Genomic DNA, 23471 nt, shown 5'->3' with positions numbered 1-23471 from the left:
AATGAATGAAAAAAGTGAACTAGTGATACATACCATAACATGGATGAATCTAAAAAGTGTGATGAGCGAAAAAAGCCACACACAAGATGATATGCCAAATGATTCCATTTATATGAAGTTCTAGAATTGCCAATGGTCTACAGTGACGGAAAACAGATCAGAGGTTCCTAGGGGAAGGACTACTGACTGGAAAAGGGCATGAGAAAACCTCCTGGAGTAATGAAAGTGCTTCATATTTTTATTGAGGTAGTGTTTGTCATCAAACTTAAAATCTGTACATTTCATTGCATGTAGAATATCCTCAAAAAACATTATTTCAAATAACAACTGAATGCTTTAAAAAACGTATTACTTGGAAACTGGGTTGTGGTCAATAAGCAATCTGCAAAGAAATCATGAGAGATATTTCAATAATCTTACAAATGCTCAGTATACACCTTTCTTGTCACAAGGCACACATCATTCCTATAGCCCGTTTCACTCAGACCCTTTGTAACATTGCTGTTCATAGCCAAAACATATTCCCTCAAGGCTACAAGGAAGAAGTGGTACAAACACAGAGGTTCTTGACACATCCTCACAAAAAGTCACATGGTGGGGTATCTGGGAGATCTGGAGGCCACTATTCCAGAGGCAGGTCAATCTTTTCAACAGTGTCCAATCAATACCAGGAAACGTATACATTAGGAATCTCTGGACTGCATAATAGAAGTGAGGCAGAGCCTCATGCTGATGGAAAATGGGCATGTTGGAGACTTTCTGCAGCTGTAGGAAAAACCACTCAATAAGAATGTCCAAAAAAAAAATACCTTTGATGGTATCTTTTGCAAAAAGGAACTGATGAAGTGAATCCCTTACAAGTTCAATTGTGAAATGTTGGTTTTCAGTGCCCCATTTGTGGAGGTTATGATTCATTTTTCCACTTAAAGAAAACTTAGCCTTATCACTGGTAGTTATCTCCGCTTCCCTGTGACCCTGAAATCTGCAGCAAAACTTATTGTTTTGCTTTAACTGTCTCCATGAGGGCGTGAACCAGGTTAAAGTAGTAAGGCTGCATTCTCCATAACTGGAGAAAATCAACAGATAGTAGGCTGAGGAATGCCTTCCTTAATTTCGATATCCTGGGACCTCCCTGAAGAGGGACACAAATTTGCCTCAGTAACTCTTCTTCTGTTGTGGCTGCCCTGTGCTCGGTCTTTAAGATGCACCCTTTCTACTCCATCTCAATGTACCAGTGGTAATGTTTTGGCAACCTGGTAGGTATTCATTGTCTGGTATACAGAATGACCTTTGCACTGCAGTAATACAACCAAGTTTAGCAGACTCCAACACATAAAATTAAATGTTGTAAGATTATCTCTACAGATTGATGCATAATACATGTTTATATATGAATGTTACTGAATAATAAAATTTTGAAAGTGTTCAACTCTTTTATTGCTCTGTACATTGTTTAAATAAACACATGAACAGAAAGGATATATGCTTGCTTCTATGGAGGAAAGGGCAGGAATAGGATGAGAACAAGAATCGGTTTCAACTGTACCTGTAAAGCCTCTAAAAAAAGAAAAAAAGAGGTATATGTGGCAAAATGTTAGCGTATTTTATCTATTTTTTCAAATTGAAGTATAGTTGATTTACAATGTTGTGTTAATTTCTGCTGTACAGCAAAGTGATTTGTTATACATATATATACATTCTTTTTTATTCTTTTCCATTATAGTTTATCACAGGATATTGAATATAGTTCCCTGTATTATACAGTAGGACCTCATTGTTTATCCATTCTGTATATAATAGTTTGCATCTGCTAACCCCAAACTTCCACTCCACCCCTCCCTCCACCTTCCCTCCCCCTTGGCAACCACAAGTCTGTTCTCTATGTCTGTGAGTCTTTGTTTCATACATAAGTTCATTTGTGTCATATTTTAGATTCCACATATAAGTGATATTATATGGTATTTGTCTTTTTTTTTCTGACTTACTTCACTTAGTATGATAATCTCTAGTTCCATCCATGTTGCTGCAAATGGCATTATTTCATTCTTTTTTATGGCTGAGCAGTATTCTATTGTATATAGGTACATCTTCTTTATCCATCTGTCAATGGACATTTAGGTTGTTTCCATGTCTTGGCTATTGTGAACAGTGCTGCTATGAACATAGGGGTGCATGTATCTTTTTGTTTTTTGTTTGTTTTTGCAATGCCATGCACCTTGCAGGATCTTAGTTCCCCGACCAGGGATTGAAGCTGGGCCCTCGGCAGTGAAAGCACGGAGTCCTAACCACTGGACCGCCAGGGAATTCCCTATCTTTTTGAATTATAGTCTTGTCTGGGTATATGCCCTGGAGTGGGATTGCTGGACCATATGGTAATTCTTTTTCGGTTTTCTGATGAACCTCCATACTGTTTTCCATAGTGGCTGCACCAACTTATGTTCCCACCAACAGTGTAGGAGGGTTCCCTTTTCTCCACACCCTCTCCAGCATTTGTTAAAATTTGTACACTTTTTAATGATGGCCATTCCGACTGGTGTAAGGTGGTGCCTCATTGTAGTTTTGATTTGCATTTGTCTAATAATTAGTGATGTTGAGCAGCTTTTCATGTGCTTCTTGCCCATCTATATGTCTTCTTTGGAGAAATGCCTATTTAGGTCTTCTGCCCATTTTTCAATTGAGTTGTTTTTTTGTTGTTGAGTTGTATGAGCTGTTTGTATATTCTGCAAATTAAGCCCTTGTCAGTTGCATCATTTGCAAATATTTTCTCCCAGTCTGTAGGTTGTCTTTTCGTTTTGTTTATGGTTTCTTTTGCTGTGCAAAAGCTTGTAGGTTTAATTAGGTCCCATTTGTTTATTTTTGTTTTTATTTCTATTGCCTTGGGAGACTGACCTAAGAAAACACTGGTATGATTTATGTCAGAATGTTTTGCTTATGTTCTCTTCTAGGAGTTTTATGGTGTCATGTCTTATGTTTAAGTCTTTAAGCCATTTTGAGTTTATTTTTCTGTATGGTATGAGGGTGTGTCCTAACTTCATTGATTTACATGTGGCTGTCCAACTTTTCCAACACCACTTGCTGAAGAGACTGTCTTGTTCCCATTGTATATTCTTGCCTCCTTTGTTGAAGATTGACCATAGGTGTGTGGGTTTATTTCTGGGCTCTCTATTCTGTTCCATTGATCCATATATGCTTTTGTGCCAATGCCATGCCATTTTGATTACTGTAGCTTTGTAGTATCATCTGAAGTCTGGGAGGGTTATGCCTTCTGCTTTTCCCTTTTTCCTCAGGATTGCTTTGGCAATTCTGGGTCTTCCATGGTTCCATATAAGTTTTAGGATTATTTGTTCTATTTCTGTGAAAAATGTCATGGGTAATTTGATAGGGAATGCATTAAATTTGTAGATTGCTTTGGGTAGTATGGCCATTTTAACAATATTAATTTTTCCAATCCAAGAGCATGGGATATCTTTCCTATGTTAATGTATTTTAGATCTGGGTACATAGGTGAATGTTATTTCCTGCACTTTTCTATATGATTGATGTTAATATATTTTTTAAATGAGTAATAAAATAAAATATATTAGCTTCTGTGAGGAAAAGTAAGAATCAAAAGAAAAGGCCTGTGGTATGATGAATTGGGAGATTGGATTGCCATATATACACTAATATGTATAAAATGGATAACTAATAAGAACCTGCTGTATAAAAAAATAAATAAAATAAAATTCAAAAGAAAACAAAAAAAAGGAAAGGCCTGTAATGGTAACGCTGAGCCCACACACAATGAACTTATGTTACAGAGGCACACTTCAACCACAGCCTCCTATACATTTTGTCATATCCAGTTGAGAAGAGATAGGACAAAGAAAAGCTACCCATGAGAACAAAATCAGAGCTGGGAAAGCAGTAGGACCTCACCCAACCTACTCCATCCTGGAAACCTCAATCTTATGATGTATGGACTATTAATATTCCTTCTATTTTACAGATAAGGAAACTGAGATATAGAGATGTTAAGAATCTTACCCAAGAACACACAACTAGTAAAAAAAAAAAAAAAAATATAGTAAACATACTATAAGGCATCCTGATTCTACGTTTGAATTGTGACTCTAGCACATATGACCTGGGTAAATTTGCACATATCCTTCAACTTTTCTCAAATTGCTTATTTTGGTGTTATGAAAGTCTCAAGTGATATAATAAATCATGTAGCAACTACATCTGCCACAATTATGATTATAAATGGGCCTAAAAAATGTGACAAGGATTTGCCTTGGGTCATTCATCCCACCAGGCCTCTTAATCTTTACATCTAAGACCATTTGACACACATAATTACAGGATCGACCTCAGTCCAAAGATTAATCTTGTCCTTCACCAGGAAGGATTTAAGAAGTTTTCAATAATTCAGCATCAAGTTCTAACAATTGGATTTAATCCCTGTTCTAAAACTAAGACTCTACCTTATCTCTAGTTCTAACTTCTGCCTCATTCTCTTATACCCTTCCTAGTCCTAAAGACGTACTACATGCCATATGATTGACATATGTTATCACATTTAAACCTCACAACAGTATGAGGTAGGTATTATTACATAACCTATTTCATAGATCAAGAAACTGGATACAGAAAGGTTAAAATGCCCAAGGTCATTTAATAGTGTCAGAATCAGAAGACAAACCTAGGTCAGCTGGCTCCAAGGCTATTATTTTTCCTCTATAACAAGTAGTTTTCAAGCTGTGTTCCCAAGCTTCCATGGAGACTCAAGGGCTGCCAGAGGAGACTGAAGAGATAGAAGGGGTATGGCTCAACTCATTTTTACAGATATCTGTATTCTGCTGATTGCCACATACTCTTTGGATGTCATGGAATTCTTTCTTGCGTGCCTGTCTGCCTGGGCTACCTTCTCCTACAACTTAGAGATGAATCTTAACTTAGTCACGCACAACTCAAGACAGACTCTGCTTTAGTAGGTACTTTCCAGTTGCCCCAGCACAGTTTCCATTAAACTTCCACTCCTAGGTCCGCATTAAAATAACAGAGAGTAGTTCTAGAAGTCTAGAAATGGCCACCATTACGTGTAAGTAATTATTATCAACTCTCCTACAGTACGGAAGTAGAGATTAATATAGCTCATATAATCCAAAACAGTGGATCAACTGTCATGAGAATTTTAAGAATACGCTTATACTTTAAAATTCATTATTCATAACTATGAAGTAGAGTATTTTAGAATAATCTGCAATATTTTAAGCCAAGTAAAGTCATACTTAAAAAGACCGAAGCTGAAAAGCTACAAAGCTTTCTAAATTTTCTCCCTTGCTCAATTTTATGAACTCTACCCCATGATGTCAGTTCTGAGAGCTGACCATATATCAGGTATGTGATGATAATCATGTATGAAGGCAAAGTACCCTTCTTAATGTAATATTAAAATTAGTATTTTTGATTCTTTTCTCTTGCCTGTATACTCACATACCTTATAATGACACCACACAGAACTGTTTTTGAGGAGGGCTACAATAGAGCCCTCCTCACAAACAGTTGAGAAAAATGACTGAGTTATAACCTGAAATATCAGCAGTGACCTTCACTTTGATGTGAAACCTCTTTATATGTCACCGGCAAAGTACAATAACTATCATTACCTTACAGTATTATGAGTACTCAGTTCCTATTCTTTTAAGCCAGATAACTAAATACCCTGCATATGCTGCTATGGTATTTCTCAAAGTATAGTTCATAGAGTACCTGCATAAGAATCTCCTGAGGCACTATTTGTAAAATGTAGCTACCTGGGCCCCACAAGCAACCTAAGGAATTAAAATTTCTATAAGATGGGAAAATTTGCATTTCTGACAAGCTCACCCAGGCACTGATTTGAAAATCAATTGTATAAATCCATTTAATATGTCCTTACTATTTAAGAATGAGATTGGTTAAAACAAAAACAAAGACCCTTTCTCTATTTTGCCGATATTTAAAATTGCACATATGTGGTGTTTTTTGGTATGTGTCTGAAAAAGTTTAGGAGACAATAATATTGATCATAACACCATCCTCAAAAGCAATACCTCAAAGTAAATTTTCACTTTTTAGAAAGAGCTTTAGGATAGTGTAGTTCTTAACCAATGGTAAATGATAAACTAATTAGTCTTCACTCCATTTAGCAGTCCACACAGTTTATTCAGCAATAGAACAGAAGAGAACTTCCATCATGACAGACATAAGGCAGATACAGGGCAGATCTCTGGGGTACATTCTTTAAGCAGACTAACAAGTGACTTTTTAACATGTGGCAGGCATGATTTGTTGCATACAAACAGCCATTCATTCCTTACTTCTTCCTTCCTAAAAGAGCCCTGATTTTATTAGGGGAGACAATGTGTCCTACCCAGGCAGTGCAACTCCATTCCCCTCTGTCAGGTTTCCCAGGCTCCTTTGTGAATCAAGGATGTAAGGAAAAATCCTTGCTGTAATGAGATGTAAGAAAAAATCTGTGAGGGACTTTTGAGAAAGATCTTCTTCCCAAATAAAAGACACAGACTTGAAAGGAGAAAGCTTTTTGCTCCTTACTTCCAGCCTTTCTTTGGGATTGAAATGTCTGGAGTAGCAACAAGCTACATTGTACTCGGTGAGAACTATGAGGACAAAAAGCCAATATGATAAAGATTCCAGAGGGGAAAGATAGAAAGAACCTGGGGCCTTGAGAACATTGTTGAGTTGCTACACAAGCACTGGATTATCTAGAATCTTAAGTGGAATTTTTAAATTGTTCAGTGGCCTCTGAGATGTTTTCAACTGCTTTTTCTAAGTTTCTTAACCTGAACTCTAGTTCCATGATTCTTATGAACAAGTGAAGGCCAGAATGAGGCCAATGTCAGGTAAGACCTTCTTAGTTCTAAGAAAAATGCTTCCCCTAAACTGTTCATAATATATATGGAGTCAAGCTGGGTAACTCCTTTTGTCACCTATCTCCTAGGACAGGTACTTTTCCATTGCCAGGGGAGGACATTCTAAGTTCAGTCACCACAAAGACAGGATAGTCTTTGCTTATGTAGAGCCAAGGAGGTGTAGACAGAGGCATTTCTGCATGTTTTTATTGTCACCTATATAGGTGCTGATTGAATGTGATTTCTCTGACAGTGACCAGTTATCGATAACGTCATAGCCACACTGAGGATGAGCTAAATAGAGCCAATGATGAATAAATGGTTATATATGAATAAATTTTATATATATATATATATATAATTATCACTGATTAACATTTAAGAGGTGGAATTTAGAACAATATAGTTTATTATTAAAATGTCTAGTTGTTTTACTGGAATAATCTAGAATTCAGCTACAAGGATGCTTTCCCACAAAAGTTATCACTAGAATATAATGAAAGTACACACAGTATGGGGCTTCTCCTCCAGGACTACTGTGTCATAATAACGTCAATAATTAGGCTGTGGAGATTTTTAGGAGTAAGCTAATTCCAAAACATAGGAAATATGGATTAGTCAGGTTCTAAATGAACAATCTGGCTTGGAATACTGATTAAATTCATGCTGAAGAAGAGATGCACAGACCCTGGAAGCAGATCCAACAACAATTTAAGCAGTTTCCCAGAGCAGTGACAGTCTGGATCAGATATAGAAAGGAGTCATTTTTCCATCTTCCTTGGGCTACTAGTACAAAACCCTCTAGAGTCTCCATGATTTTGACTGTTTCAGAAGTTATTTGCTTTGGCCAAGTTTTTTGTTCAAGGTTTTGTCTGTTCTGGTCAGGATTAACTGTAATGCAGGGTTAAAACCAGCAACTCTAGAGTCATGTATCCTTTTTCTAACCAGTGGAGGACCCAGAAGAAATGGGTGGCAAGCTTTTTCAAAGGTCCACCTGGTAAGATTTTGGGGAGCCCACTCAAGTGGGAAAGACCAAGGAAGAACAAGGCTTCTATTAGCAGGATTATCAGGATAACACTCAGGGCAATAATCAGCTCTGTTAATACGGTCTAAGAATACTTGGTAACATTCATTCTCAACCAGTTCAGTTTGGTACAACCAATGGCCTAGTTCTAAACTAGGGAACCACTGCTGTCCACAGTCAGGGCAATGTGAATTATCTGAGAACATTGGGACCTAGAGAGACAACACAGAAAGCAATGTAACTGTAAGAGGCAACAATGATAAAGAGAGACACCCAAACAACCAGTCCTATTACAGGTTTGGTTTAGCACTTTCTCAGTCCAACCACCATTACTTGGAGAGGGTAAAATTTGGCTTGCACCTCCGTGCAATTCTTCAAGATTTCGTTGTCTATTTTTCACTCACTTGCAACCCAGTCTCTGAACTCAGGGACTGATCCAGTCTATGTTATCAGTCACTTACTAGCAGCACAGATCTCAGAATAGCTCCTTTAAATCCCAGCTTCTCAAGAAAACATAGGGTTCTAGTCTAAGTTAATTATTTTTTCTTGTGTGTTATCAGCTGGTGGTATCATGCAGAGGCATCTGGCTTACTCTGCTTTGCTGGTAAGTTATTATGTCTGCTTGGTGAAACAGAGGAGCTGACAGGTCCAATGGGTCTTTGGTGGGCGCTGGCACTCTTGCCGTTGTAATACACGTACCCAAGTCTTAAGGCCTTGGCACTTTATAGCGATGTAGAGGGGTCAGGAAAACCTGGCAGAGTCCTCTTGAGCGTGGATCCAATGAAGTCTTTCTTGGGAGGACCTTAATCAGGACCCAGTCACAGGGAAGTAGCTGCTGTTGAGTTGGTTGAAGGGTCTGGGAATGCTTCACATACCTGTAAATAATAAAACTTCAGACGACTCATATGGGCTTTGAGTTGCTCGCAATATTATTAGAAACATGCATTTGGAAATCATTTGGGTCAGTCAAGGTGGATGAGAGTTGTCTCATGGGTTTCCCCATAACAACTTCATATGGGTTCAAACCAATTTATCTGTTGGGAGTTATTCTTATGCTTGATTGGGCAACAGGGAGGATTTTGGTTCATTTAAGGTTTGTACTAGCTTAATTTTTGTTTTTAGGACTATATATTTCTTTTTCCTACTCCTTTTGCACTTTGGGAATAATAAGGTCTGTATAATCATGTTTAACGTGGTAAAACTTTGAGATTTCTTGTCTCTCATCTGTGAAATGGGTGCCATATATATAGTTCTCCCATAATGGGTGGGATAACGTTAACAATGGTGACAGCCTTCTAAAACAGACTTCAATCCATGCAGGGAAAAGCTTACAAAATTATTAGATAATATTCTTAATAACTAACCATAGGAAGCTGGATGAAATCCTTTTGAAGGCTGAAAAAGAAACCACAAGGGACATGTCTCATTGCCCACATCTGTCTTTATAGGCTCATATACATTTTAAGTTTAAGAAGGCAATTAAGGCACAGTCCTGAGCTATTCTTGGAAAATATATAGTAAATCAGTTGGAATTTACAGATGCTTTCATCATCTTTGTACTCCTTCATGACACTGAATATAACAAGTAAACAAGGTAGGGTAGAGCAGGATGCATGGAACAACTAGACAGGCACCTAGGGAGTGCCACAGATCACCAGAGCACAATATATAGTCTGCCTTTCTCCAATGTTCTTTTGTGAATTCTGAGGCCTGATCCTGTGAGAGCACTAAGGGACACTGGGGAAGATGTGAGTGTTAAAACTGTATAAAGATATAGCCTGAAAAGCAGAGGGAGTTATATACCCTTAGCTGTGATCAGCCAAAGCATTTTCCTTTCAGACTATCAATAGCAGCTGTGATTCTCAGATTTTAAAATGGCAACTTTAAAAGACAACTGAAGAGCAGCCTCTGCCAGTGCTGCAACCTGGGGCCAACAGTTTGATGGGAGCCCCGGATGGGGTGGGATAGAATCAGTGTAGATACACTGATGTGTTTTTTGAGGTTAGGTGACAAAGTATGCATGAAGATTACCAATTCAGCTCCTCAGGCAGAGTGAACAGAAAGTAGGGTTCCTGACCTTTGTGTGACAACATAGGGTATAACAGATTTCCCTGAGGGTCTACTGTCAAGAGCCACTACAGTAAAAGTTTCAGTTGTTGAACTGGGAAATCTTGGGTGTCTAGTACATGAAACAAACAGATGATGAATAAAACCCACATGATCGTGGGGTTTATCACAGAAGTTAGTAGTAAAGTTATATGACTAAGTCTGACATTGAAAAGGTATAGAATTTTGGGTTTTTAGAAAGAAAAGGGGAAATTCAATTAAAACCACAACAAGATACTATATTTCACATCCACCAGACTGGCAAAAATTAACAAGTTTGACAATGTGGGCTCTATATACTCTAGGCAAGACTACCCTCCCCTCGAACTCCACATCTGTTGGCTAAAGCTCCATTCCCTAAGCTCCAAATGCTCAGAATGAAGGATGGCCTTCCCCCAACCTTCATTTCTCCATCTTCAAGAGTTAAGCAAGCACTAGAGCTCCAACTATTCCTGAATCAAGAGAAATCTAGTGTGCCATATGTTCCAGACAAGACCACCCCTCCCCTTGTCCTCCAAACCACAGTGGGCAAGAGGGGAGTCAAAACAGGGCTCCAAAGCACTAAATGCTCAGAATAAGATCACCTATTACCAGCCTCCTAACTCATTTCTTCCTGAAAATACTCCTGGCAAGATTCTCGAACTACCCCGCCCCCCCCTCACCCTCACAAGCTTCACTACCATTATCTGCTTGAAAGCCTGAGGACCAACCAATCTCATCATACCTGTACCTCTTTTTATGTCAATCACCACATGCAGCCCAGAGCTTCCTGGTTATACTTCATCCTCTTAGTCTCTAATCCCCATATGGCTCTGAGAGCAGTGAGATAATATCCCCTCCTCTTCTTTACTTTTTTTTCCCATAAAACATGTACCATTTTGATATTAAATATTTTAGCTATTTGTCTCTACTAAAACCTAAACTCCAAGAGTAGGGTGTTTTGTTTTTATTTACTGCTGTACATACCCAATAAACATTTCTTGAATGAATAAATAGCGAGACTATAGAGTAATTTGAATCCTTATACCCTAACACTAGGAGCATAAATTAGTATAAGCACTTTTGGAATTAATTTGGCATTATCAAGTAAAGCTGAGGATGTGCATTTCCTGTAACTCAGTAATTCCACTCTCAGGTAACTACCCTAGAGAAAATTACACGTTTATTTAAAAACATGAATAAAAATATTTATGGTAGTTCTTTGTATAACAGCAAAATAACAACCAAAATGCCCAAGACAGTAGAATGGATTAAAAAAATTGAGGTATTCCCACACAGACATAGATAAAACTCAAGAATATAATATTGAGCTGAAATATAAAGAGCAAGTAGCAGAAGAATACACACATACTCACTCTCTTATATAGTTTCCATTTACATAAAGTTTCAATATATTGCTTAGGAATAAATATGCAATAAAGCTAAAAAGAAAAGGATAAGTACAAGGATAACTATGACCTTTGATGGGATAGGGAAGGGAATGGGATCGGGAAAGGCATACAGAGTATTTCAAAGATAATTGTAAACATTTTTTCTTTGAATGGTTGGAGGTACAAGAATGCATCATAAATCATAATAGTTTACATAATCTCTATTCAATATTTTTTTTCTACTTCTGTCTTCATTTTTACTTTTTTTACCTTTTAATTTTTATTGGAGTACAGGTGATTTACGATGTTGTGTTAGTTTCAGGTGTACAGCAAAGTGGATCAGTTATACATATCTACATATATCCACTCTTTTTTAGATTCTTTTCCCAAATAGCTCATTACAGAGTACTGAAAAGAGTTAGTTCCCTGTGCTATACAGTAGGTTCTTATTAGTTATCTATTTTATATATAGTAGTGTGTATATGTTAATCCCAATCTCTATTCAATATTTTATAATTAAAAAAAGAAAAGAGTAGAGTGGAAAATAGCAGCAAAACCAACTTTCACACTGTGGACAAGAAGACCAGGAGCAGTTACTCTGCTCAGAGGCAAAGTGGGTGACTGAGGAAAAGAGGAGTCCTACAGAAAGACATGGATCTTTGTTTTTCTCATAATATTGGAAGCAACTATCTCTTCATGGAAATAAAGTAACAGAAAATACATTGTAAATCAACTATACTTCAATTAAAAAAAAATCTCTATGGAAAGAAAAAAGAAATAAGGTAAAAGAGGCTTACCTAATGTTAATTAATGGAATTAATTTTTCCATTAGGTTACCTAATGGAAAAGAAAGTTTATCTTGGCATACTCCATAAAGGCATGCATCTGTGTACAGGACTTTCTTTTTTCATATGGTGCCTTTGTGCAAATTAGAAAAAAAGTACCCTCCTTCCAGGCAAGATGAAGCCCAAAGAACCTCACTTGGCCAGATATTCAACAGAAAAACTCCCATCTCTGAAATAATAATACTTTTTTTTTTTTTTTGGCCGCGCACGGAGCATACCGGGATCTTAGCTCCCGACCAAGAATTGAACCTGCGCCCCCTACAGTGGAATTGCAGAGTCTTAACCACTGGACCACCAGGGAAGTCCCCAAGATAATAATACTTAATAACAATAGCTAATACTTATTGAGCGTCACTATCTGTTCTAATACATGTAATACATTTTACATGTATTAACTCATGTAATTCTTACAATAATCCACTCTATAGTTAAAGAAAGAGAGGTTGAGCAACTTGCCCAGAGTCACACAGGTCTTTGTAGAGAAATCAGTATTTGAATTCAAGAAGATTGGTTCCAGAGCCTGTGCTCTTAACCACTATAAGATACTGCCTTTCTGAAGCAGTGACTGTTAAGTTTTAGAAAACCCTTTCATAAGCTGTTTGCAAAGCTACAGGATACTCTTCAATTGTGCGTATTATATTAAAGTGGGGGTGGGAGAAACTCTCTCCCATAATTTTCCACTTTCACACACAAAAATCCAGGATACGTTTCAGGGAGTCCTAAATCCCCTGAAATTACATATAAAATTTTTTATGTACACATGTGCATTTTTTTCTGGAAAGAGTACAGCTGATCCTTGAACAACGTGGGGGTTAGGGGTGCCAACCCTCAAGTAATCAAAAATCTGCACGTAACTTACAGTCAGCCCTTCGTATATGCAGTTCCTCTGTAGCCATCGTTCTGCATCCTCGGATTCAATCAACCACAGACCGTGTAGTACTGAAATATTTATTGTTGAAAAAAATCTGCATGTAAGTGGACCCACACAATTCAAACTGTGTTGTTCAAAGGTCAACTGTATACACTTCTGGATTCCCAAAGGAATCTGAAATGGTTCAGAACCATTGAGCATGAATGGTTCCTAATCATTCTACCATCAAAGGCAATTTTTATTCCTGGCACCCCCCTCCCCAGATCTCAATGTGGAAGGATCCCTGAACAACTACCATTCTTGTAATAACTTCGTTTTCTCATTTTATTAATTAGACATGTAGATCTGCCAATCAGAACTTCTAATAAAAACAAGAAAAAAACTAGTGTTAATAGCCCTGATTTAGAAATTTTCAATATTTTAAATTACAGATAATATTCAAAATGCCTATAACATAAAGTCAGAGAGATTTCAGCTATTCTGGATTTGTTTCCTTCCTCAACTCCATTAGCTTAAGTCAAAAGTGGTTGATTTGAGGTAAATGTATGATTACCACTAGGCTTGTAGAAATGCAAAAAATACCTTGGGAACCACCATTACTCAACTGATTATTGTTTAAGTTATTGAGGAAACCACCATGTACTAGGCCCAATGCCAAATTCTATACATACAGAGAGAAAAATCTTACAGAGCTTCCAGATGTCCAGGGAATCCAGATTGGAACCAATGCTTTAGGTAAAGACTACGGGCTTTTCAATGGATATAAAAAGATTGCCTGTAGAGATCACAGGAAATTCAGGAAGGCCCACAGAAGTTGGAATGTCCTTATCTTCAAGCGAACCTTGCAGCCAACAACAGTGGGCAAAAAACAAATTTAAAGGGCTTCCCTACCACATAAATGCTATACAGTCATCTTTCAGTATCAGTGGGGGATTCGTTCCAGGACCACCCACAGATACCAAAATGCACGGACCAGACGGACACTCAAGTCCCTTATATAAAATGGTGTAGTATCTGCATATAACCCACGTACATCCTGCTGTATACTTTAAATCATCTCAAGATTACTTATAATACCTAATATAATGTAAATGCTATGTAAATAGCTGCCAGAGCACAGCAAGTTCAAGTTTCGCTTTTTGGAACTTTCTGAATTTTTTTCACAAATATTTTCTATCAGATTTTTTTTTTTTTTGGCTGCGTTGCGTGGCTCATGGGATCTTAGTTCCCCGACCACAAACTGAACCTGGGCCTTGGCAGGGAAAGTGCCAAGTCCTAAGCACTGCACCAACAGGGAACTTCCCAGATCAGACTTTTTGTGTATGAGAACTAAAGTAAATTTAAGATTCTTCCTGCAGATTTATTAGAGGAAAATTTAGAAAATAAGCACTTTAACATCAAAACAGAAAATGCAGTTCTATTTAAACCAGTGAAATTTACACTACTAATGATGGCAGCTTAATACATATTAATTATCATCTCTAAATATTGAGTCTGTATCATTCTTCACTATTTCCTGAATGGACGTTAGTAAGCTAGCTCAAATCTGCCTCTGATAAACAAAAATTCTCTTGTTCTTTTTATTTATTTATTTATTTGGTTGCACTGGGCCTTAGTTGTGACAGGTGGGCTCCTTAGTTGTGGCATGCATGTGGTATCTAGTTCCCTGACCAGGGATCGAACCTGGGCCCCCTGCATTGGGAGCTCGGAGTCCTATCCACTGCGCCAGAAGGGAAGTCCCTCTTGTTCTTTTTAGTGATAGGATAATATAAGTTTCAGATTGAGTCAGGACTGGGATGACTTCTCCAGGCAAACATATCACTTAAACTTCAGCCTCAGCCAAGTCCTCATATGATATATAAAATCAAAAGAACAGACACATAGAAAAAATATAAACGCTCTAAATTTTCTTGCGTATCCATTTTAAATATTTTCTCCCATGGAATAATTTATTCTAACACTACTCAATAATCAAAACTATTTTTTGTATGAGACAGCTTCTCTGATAAGTTTCATACACGAAGTGAAATCTCAAGAACTTCATATTTCATTAACTAGTTCTGAATTTAGATGTTGGGAGATTAAAGAGTATGAAAAAAAAATCACTCTTCTTTTTAAATTCACATAATCTAAAATAATTCTTTGCTTAAAATATATTATGAAAATACATGCTCCTGAAAAACGTTTTCAGCCTGTTTTGTGAGGAACTACTTTTAATTTGGCAAAGTCTTGAGATCACAGAGAGAAGGCACAATCTTCAACACTGTTTAGCACACACACTGTTCCCTCTTACGAAAATAGATAAGCCAAACAAAAAATATGATCTTGAGTCACCCAGGAGTTGAGAAACAGGGAACTCCCTGGCAGTCCAGTGGTTAGGACTCCGAGCTCTCACTGTCGAGGACTTGGGTTCAATCCCTCGTTGGGGAACTAAGATCCCACAAGCCTTGCGGCGCAGCCAAAAATCAAAATAAAAAAATAAGGAACTGACAAACATAACAGGTGTGTGTGTGCATTGCTGGCATTCCATAAAGGGGAACAACTGGTTTAGAAATTTACTGGTGCATTTCAATCTACTTTGCCCTAATGGACAAAAGTCCATGGTTCAAATTCTATCTACAGTTTCAATTTAAAACACCAGCAGCCAAACCTTTAGTTAATATGCAGTTTTCAACAGTGAGACCTAGTGCTAAGGTTAGGTATTTCTATACTTGTACCAGCTATTTGTGTCTGTGTTGAAAACTAAGTATCTAAGTCTTGCCCACGCCTCTGCACCACATCCATTGTCATAATATGCCAGGATTATTATTTTCAAGATTTCCCACTCATTTCCCAGTGTTTTCACTAAATAGTACTTATTCCATATTTTTGAAAGGGAGGTTGAGAAAGTACTAAAAACTAGAAACAAAAAGCACTCCACTTACTTTCTTAGGGAACTGTTTCTTATACAGGGACTGGATGCCTGGAGCAGTTCAGAGATAAATTTTTTCTGAGGATAGAAAGTCTTCCTTTCCTTCTTACCCTTCTTACTCCCTCCCAACTCCCTTGATTTGTATTTCAGGTTTAGGCTGACCCATGCAGAGGCAAAAAGCAACACACAAAGATCAAAGAGTTTGCCACGATTTCCAACAGTGGGTGGCATAACTGATTCCCAGTTTTAGCTCAACTCTTCTAATCATCTTTAGTATCTACAGGAAGCCAGCACATTTTTATTAAACGTTTTATTTTGAACTAATTTTAAACTTGTAGAAAAGTTGCAGAAATAGTGCAGAGAGTTCCTTATATCCTTTACCCAGTTTCTCCTAAAGTCAACATCTCATAAAATACAGTTACAAAACCAAGAAATTAACATTGGTACAAGTCAATTAACTAAACTACAGACTGCTCAAATTTTACCCGTTTCTCCACTAATGTCCCTTTTCTGTTCCACAGTCCAATCTGGGATTCCCCCACTGCATTTAGTTGTCAATTCTCCTGAGTCTCCAATCTGTGACAGTTTCTGTCTCTAATTATCTTTTGTGACCTTTCCTGGTCTTTGTGACCTTGACACTTTTGAAAAGTACTGGCCAGTTATTTTGTAGAATGTCCCTCAATTTGTGAGTAAAAAGATAAAGAGTTTATGCATATTTGGCAAGAATAACACCACAGAAATGATGTTGAGTCCTTCTAAGTGCATCATATCACTGGGGTCATGATGTCTGTATGTCTTATTACTGGTGATGTTAACCTCAATCAGTTGGTTAACACGGTATCTCCAGTGTAAAGTTACTATTTTTCCTTTGTAGCTAATAATTATCTTGGGGAGATACTTTGAGACTATGCAAATACCCTGATTTTCCTCAAACTTTCACCTACCAGTATTATAGGTAGATTTTATCTGCAATAATTACTACGCAGCTGTTTGTCTAATAGTGATTTTCTGTTTCCTTTTTACCATGTTTACTCACTGGAATTCTTCCCTAAGAAAGAGCTGTCCCTTCTTGAATCCTCTTTATTTATCAACTATGTCAGTATGGACTCATGGCCACTTACTTTATTCTATGGGTTAAAATCCAGTACTACCATTACTCATTTTATTACTCAGGTTATTCCAACTTTGGCCATCAAGCTCCTTCAAGTTGCTCCTGTGTTCTTTCCACAAGCTCCCAAACCTTTTTGAGCATTTACTTAATTTCAAGCACCACAAGATGCTCCAGGCTCACCTTGTGTTTTCCCTGACTCAGACCTGGAATCAAGTACTTCTCAAAAAAAAAAACAAAAACCTAGTTCCTTTTACCAGAGGATAGTGTTTAAAAACAAGACCTGGGTGCTCACTGCTACTGGGGTTTCACCATGGGGCCAACAATTTGGACAACCCCCACTATTATTTGTTTCCTTACTAAACTCATTAGCTGGAAATCATTAGCATCACCTGGGAACCTATTAGAAATGCAAACTCTTGGGCCCCACCCCAGACCTACCAGACTAGAATCTTTGAGGGTCTGGTGCAGGAATTTGTTTTAACAGGCTCACAAGATGATTCTGATGCTCCCTATAAAATTTAAGAAACACTTACGAAACACTGCTTTAATGAAGAAGAGTTAGCTTTCCATCACTATAAACCCTATGTTTACTATGTTTATCCCTAATAAAAAAAGGGAAAATTTACTTTTTTTTTTTGGGAAAATTTACTCTTAATAACTTGTGCATAAATTATATTTTTACTGCCACAACTAATAAAACTATAGGTGAATGCCTCATCTGTTAAGGCACTGAACACTTCCCTACTCTCCTTTGTTTTCCTAAAAAATTTTTTTTACATGTGGTGGTCATGGTAGCTATAAAGTACAAATACTGTTACTCTTATACAAAGAAGTTGTAAGTCACCCTGCAGGATCACCTCCTGCCTACATATATGACTCAACATCCATATAGCGAATCTATAAATATGAAATCCTAGCAGCACAGTCCTCTAAAATCAGACTGCCTAGGCCTGAATGACTGTTCCAGCACCTGACTTGGTGAACTCTGCCCTATTTCCCTGGTTTTCTTAACCACAAAATGGAATAACTACCCAGATGAAAGAAGCACTATGAGGGTTAAAGTGATAATGTGCAGCACTTACGGCTATGGGGGCACAAAAGAAGTCTCAGGATGTGTTTATTATTATTTGAACTGTTAAATAAAAGTGCAACTAGACGTTTTATTTTTTGGAATGGGGAAAGCAAGTGGAGACTGTGCTAAAGGAAAGTTCTGCTGTTTCTTCACTAGCAGATCAAAATAAAGGCAGAACCAGAGAGCTCTATTTATATAATTAAAACAAAACCCTCAGAAGTTTACAAATTAATGTTTTAAATTTGCCTTTTTGCAAAAATGTTATTATATTTACATTATGTACACCCACGATCAAGGGCTAAAGAAGAGTATATAAAAACAATTTGATTTGTTCAGGTAGTGGAATTATAAGTGAATTTTCTTCCTTTCTATTTTGATTATCAAAACCATGTGCCGCTTCCTTTAATATTAGTAAAGAAGACAGTAGTCCAATTAGTAGTAACTGGTTCCACTTACTGAGTCCTTAAACCCATTTAATATTCCAAATAACCCTATGACTCTCCACTTTAAAGATGAGGTAATGGGCTCAGAAAGATAAAGCAAACTGCCCAAGCCACAAAGTGACAGAACAGGAATTCAAACTCAGCTCTGACTCTGAAGTCTACGCTCATAACCAATGTTGGAGACATCTTTCTTTATTCACAAATGCTTGATTTGCTGTGCAAAACTTACGATAAAGTATAATCACTATATTGACTTAACTCTTGTGGGACACAGTAGTCATCATAAAATATAGACTATTAATGAAATTTTAACACAATTAAAATTCTAAATGAAAAATGAAAAACAGCATAAAGCAGACAAGGCTTCTCTGAGCAAACTTTCCTTCAGGAAATTCAAGTGGCACTTCAGAGAAATGTGGATTTCCATGGTATACAGTTTAAAATTACCTCCTAAGCAAAAATAAATTATATACAAGATGCTATACATTATTTAAATACCCAATAATCCTCAAATAATTAGCTAAATTCTTGTTACTTTATTTGTTAATTATAGAAGCTCTCAGGCTAGTATTATCTCTACACTAGGAAGAAAAACAAGTGAAGTAGAGCTTAAATGAGTCACTTATGGTTAGATAAACCAGCAGTAAAGCTGGTAATCAAGTTCTGGGCTCTGCATTCAGCATAATAAGCATTACTCAGGAGAGACTCCCAAAGTTTTCACAGCAAATGTCAGTTTTTCAAACTGTTCTAATCCACACAAAGGCTTCCAGGAACATTTTTAGTTCCTCTACCAGTAAGTTCCTTTTTAAATTTAATTATTTCCCACTGACCATTTATATACTAATCCTGTGCTTGAAAAACAAAACTGATAAATATGGATAACAGCCACAGCCCTAATTCTTAACAGAGACAAGGAAAGGATCTCTCATATAGATCCAAAATAAAGTGTTTTAAAACCTAAAGACAGGTAAAATTGAAACAGTGTGTTGAATCAGATTAAGGTTAACTGATTTCTGGAACTGTGTATAAAGTCTAACAATTAAGCACTACTGATTAAGTAGAGAGTAAACTTTTTTGAAGGAAGGAAAAACGGGTAAACTTTCTCGGGTATGAAACACAATTGGGAATACATATATAATATGTAATTAATTGGTAATTGCAGGGTCTTACTAAAACTTAAAACTTCGCTCTTTTTAGCACCATTAAGGCTAAAAGGCAGGGGTGGCAAGTGAGGGATGGCGGGGCGGGGGGAGAACACGGACACTATCTTATAAAGATTAAAAAGACGAATGATGGGATCCTGTTAAGCATGAAGGTAAAGGGAGTAATCAACACCTGCAATGGTAGATTTCCCGTTTACATTTGAACCCTATAGGAATTCTGCTTCTCGTCTCAAAGTCCAAACCAAACATTTATTCCCACCTTATTCTGTTTAACGTTTATACGATTCTGTTTCTCTTTTTTCACTCCAAAACAAAAATATACCTCCAACCTGCTCCGTTTAAGGTTTTTGCGGTAAGGAAGTGGGGGTGGGGAAGGACCGTTTCTGAAAGATATTTAAAAAGAAGGTATCAGATCAAATATTAAAACATTGAAAAGTTGTATACACATTTTACTTACAAATTCTAGCGGGGTTTTAAATCGTCGACTGTCAATGTCAGGAGAGCCCTTCGAGCGTTCTTTCTGCTCCACAACGCTGGGCTGCACCCCTCGGACGCGGCGGAACAGAACGTCGTCCCGTCCCTGCCCACGTGACCGCGACCTCCGCGGGGAGGGTAGGCGCCCGCGGAATGCTGGGACTGGTAGGCGCCGGCCCCTCCTCCCCGCAGGCGGCCAGCGGCCGAGCTGGAGGCTGGAGGCGTGGTGAGTGCAGCGGCAGAACCGCAAGCCTCCCCGCGTTCTCAGGCTGCTACCAGACCCGGAGGCAGGCATCCCTGCAAGACTCTGGAGGACCCTAAGCCCTCATAAAGACCTAAAGTTCATAGGCTCGAAGAACCAATGGAACCAACACAGTGAGAGGCACTAGCCAATGATACTGGCAAGCACCAGTCAGACTTGACTTAGAAGCCGGCCTCTACCATTACGAGGTGCGTCCTCAAACGAGTTGCTTAATCTAAGCCTGAGTTTGCTCTTGTCAAATGCAGACAACGCTACATACATAGTACCTCATAAGGTGGTTGTGAGTAAATGAGCTAATGTACATAACAGTGTCTACTAAACGACATTAGTAAATCATGAATAAAAAATAGCTATTATCGGGCTTCCCTGGGGGCGCAGTGGTTGAGAATCTGCCTGCCAATGCAGGGGACACGGGTTCGAGCCCTGGTCTGGGAAGATCCCACATGCCGCGGAGCAACTAGGCCCGTGAGCCACAACTACTGAGCCTGCGCGTCTGGAGCCTGTGCCCGGCAACAAGAAAGGCCGCGACAGTGAAAGGCCCGCGCACCGCGATGAAGAGTGGCCCCCGCTTGCCGCAACTAGAAAAAGCCCTCGCACAGAAACGAAGACCCAACACAGACAAAAATAAAAAAATAAAATAAAAAAAAAGTCAAGTAAGTCTAAAAGTCCTGTTCCTGACCTGCACCAATTCAATACAACATAGAGGAAATCTACTCACATAAATCTCACTTCCCCTTTCCTGATTTTTTCCCGTAACACTCCTGACCAACACACTATTGTACTTATTTTGATTTTTATCTGACTCCCATAGCATATAAAAGCCTAGAAGGCAGGGAGGGTTGTCTTTTGGTCTCTTCTTCTACTGCTGTATCCCCAGCACCTAGAACAGGGTTTGCCTAGTACATAGCACTAGCTCAATAATTTATTGGATTACTGATTCTTCATGTAACTGATTTTTTGGTGTCTTCACCTCTCAACCATCCTTTTTTTGGCAGAAGACACGGGATTTGGAAACATTCTTAGATGCTGTTTAACTGACTGCAATTTCTAATTCAACAAAGAATAAGTGGAAAACTATTATATTCTCGTCACTTCATTTCTAGACATTTTCATTTGTATTAACCATCTTTAAAATATTTTTTCTATCACTTGTGAGAATGGGGAATAAATGCAGCTAGCTACTGTCTTTACTTCCTCTTATTTAATAATTCAATCATCTTTTCCTTATTAAAAATAACGTTTCCTCTTTCTACTAAGATATAATCCCAAAGTTATTTCTCTATCTGATCAAAAGTGTGGATATTATGCACAATGAATTGATAAATGCTTTCTCAGTAAACAGGATTTCTGCTTACCCTAAACAAAAAACTCATGTACAAAAATTATCTTATTATTTTAAAATAAAATGTTTCATAAAAATAGCTGCTTTATTTAGAAATCCAGTGTCAAGAACATTAGATTTCTAGACTTAGGCCTAATAGCTAGGTCCTTAAATTGCCAGCCATTTAACCTGAATTATAATTTTTTGTATATCTGTCTTCCCTAGTATATGGCAAATTCCCTCAGGGTAAAGAACACTCTCATTAATTTAATTCATATATTTATTAAGCATCTATTCTGTGTTTAATAAATATATGAACTAAATTGATGAGTATATTCTTTGTTGTAATCATTTCTTCTCTTGTTCTCTTTTGATTCACTGAATTCCTCTACATATCTCAAACTCCCAAAGTAACTGTTTAACAGGAGCTCATGCTTCCTCTCTTGGTATTGGCAGCCCAGCAATTCCCTTATAATATTAGCTATGAGTCTGTCTCTGTAATGTCACCTCTTTTGGGCCACCCTTGTAGTTTGGAAAACATCTACAGCAGAATATCTGGTTTGACAAGGGTTTTACCTTTACCTCCCAGTTAGTGATGAATGTTCGTATTTGTAAAGTTGCTAAGGTGTGGGAGGCACGTATGGCAGAGCTAGGATTATGTATCCTTATTACCTAGATAAAGAGGGAAAATCCTAAGCAAATATATGTGTTAATGCTAAATTAAAGTTGCCGTTCCTCTGATTTTACTTCAAGCTTCTCATGATGTTTCTTTGAAAACCATTCCTCTTACAAGCATTTTTAATTACAAAATAACACACGTACTGAATATTCAATAATATATAGAACCTCCTGTCCTCTTTTTAATATGTCCCCCAAAACTAAGTTTTACAATCTGTAACCAAGTTTCTATATAGTCACCTGTCCTGGTAACTGTTTTAAAGAGGCTCTTAATATATGCATTACTGTTCATAATATGAACTTTGTATATTAATACTATGAAGTTTTATATTCTTTAATAATTTCATCTATTACAGAACTTTTACTATTATGTTAATAATGAGTAATATAATAGGTACCTTATAAAGCATTAGTTAAATAAAAGCCAGGTATTAACCAAGTATCAACACTTTTCAGCATTTTGTCAGAAAAGACTAAGTCCCATGAATCTTCCAAATATATTGTCTAACTCAGGCTGATGAGGGAGAACATGCTTTTAATTTTCCCTTAAGACAAAAGATTTTTTTAAAAAGTAGCATCTCCCATGTTGCTATTCCTTCAGTTTCTTTGGCTATATTATATATAGTAAAAAAAAGCTCAGCTAAATGAAGCTCCTAAAAGGCAAAAACCTAGGTGATTCTCTAAAGCATGTAATTCCTCTTGTCTGTGGCCAAATTTTTGGACAATTAGTGAAAACACAGAACACCTTAAGATTTCATTAAATTGAAATCTGTGCCCAGTTTGGACAAATGAGTTGCTCAAAAACATTTCTAAAGTGATTTTAAATACATGAAAGAATAAACAAATACCTTCAAATTTTTCAGGCTCGTTCATTATAATTGCTATCCAAATTGCAACTTTTTAAAACTAGTCACTAAAATCAAT

The 23471-nt window shown here is 37.4% G+C and overlaps 2 protein-coding genes across 3 annotated transcripts in view; both read right to left on the bottom strand.

Moving 5' to 3' along the window:
* Positions 1-23471, bottom strand: part of LOC133086668 (torsin-1A-interacting protein 2-like) — a 39400-nt gene that overhangs the window by 14236 nt on the left and 1693 nt on the right. The window contains exon 1 of one of the 2 annotated variants that reach the window (XM_061183063.1): positions 20270-20359. The exons of the other annotated variant lie outside the window; for it this stretch is intronic. The gene's annotated coding sequence lies outside the window, so the exon portion shown is untranslated. Of the gene's footprint in view, positions 1-20269; positions 20360-23471 lie in introns of those variants that run through there. 2 annotated transcript variants of the gene reach the window in all.
* LOC133086669 (torsin-1A-interacting protein 2) lies at positions 6169-20356 on the bottom strand. Its single transcript, XM_061183065.1, has 2 exons — positions 20270-20356; positions 6169-8795 (listed from the first exon to the last, which is right to left on the bottom strand). The coding sequence occupies exon 2, from the start codon at positions 8124-8126 to the stop codon at positions 7731-7733; it is 396 nt and encodes a 131-aa protein (XP_061039048.1). The 5' UTR covers positions 8127-8795; positions 20270-20356; the 3' UTR covers positions 6169-7730.

The sequence above is a fragment of the Eubalaena glacialis genome, chromosome 3 (genome assembly GCF_028564815.1).
Source record: "Eubalaena glacialis isolate mEubGla1 chromosome 3, mEubGla1.1.hap2.+ XY, whole genome shotgun sequence".
Taxonomy (NCBI): Eukaryota; Metazoa; Chordata; class Mammalia; order Artiodactyla; family Balaenidae; genus Eubalaena; species Eubalaena glacialis.
This window is presented reverse-complemented; position numbering and strand designations above follow the sequence as displayed.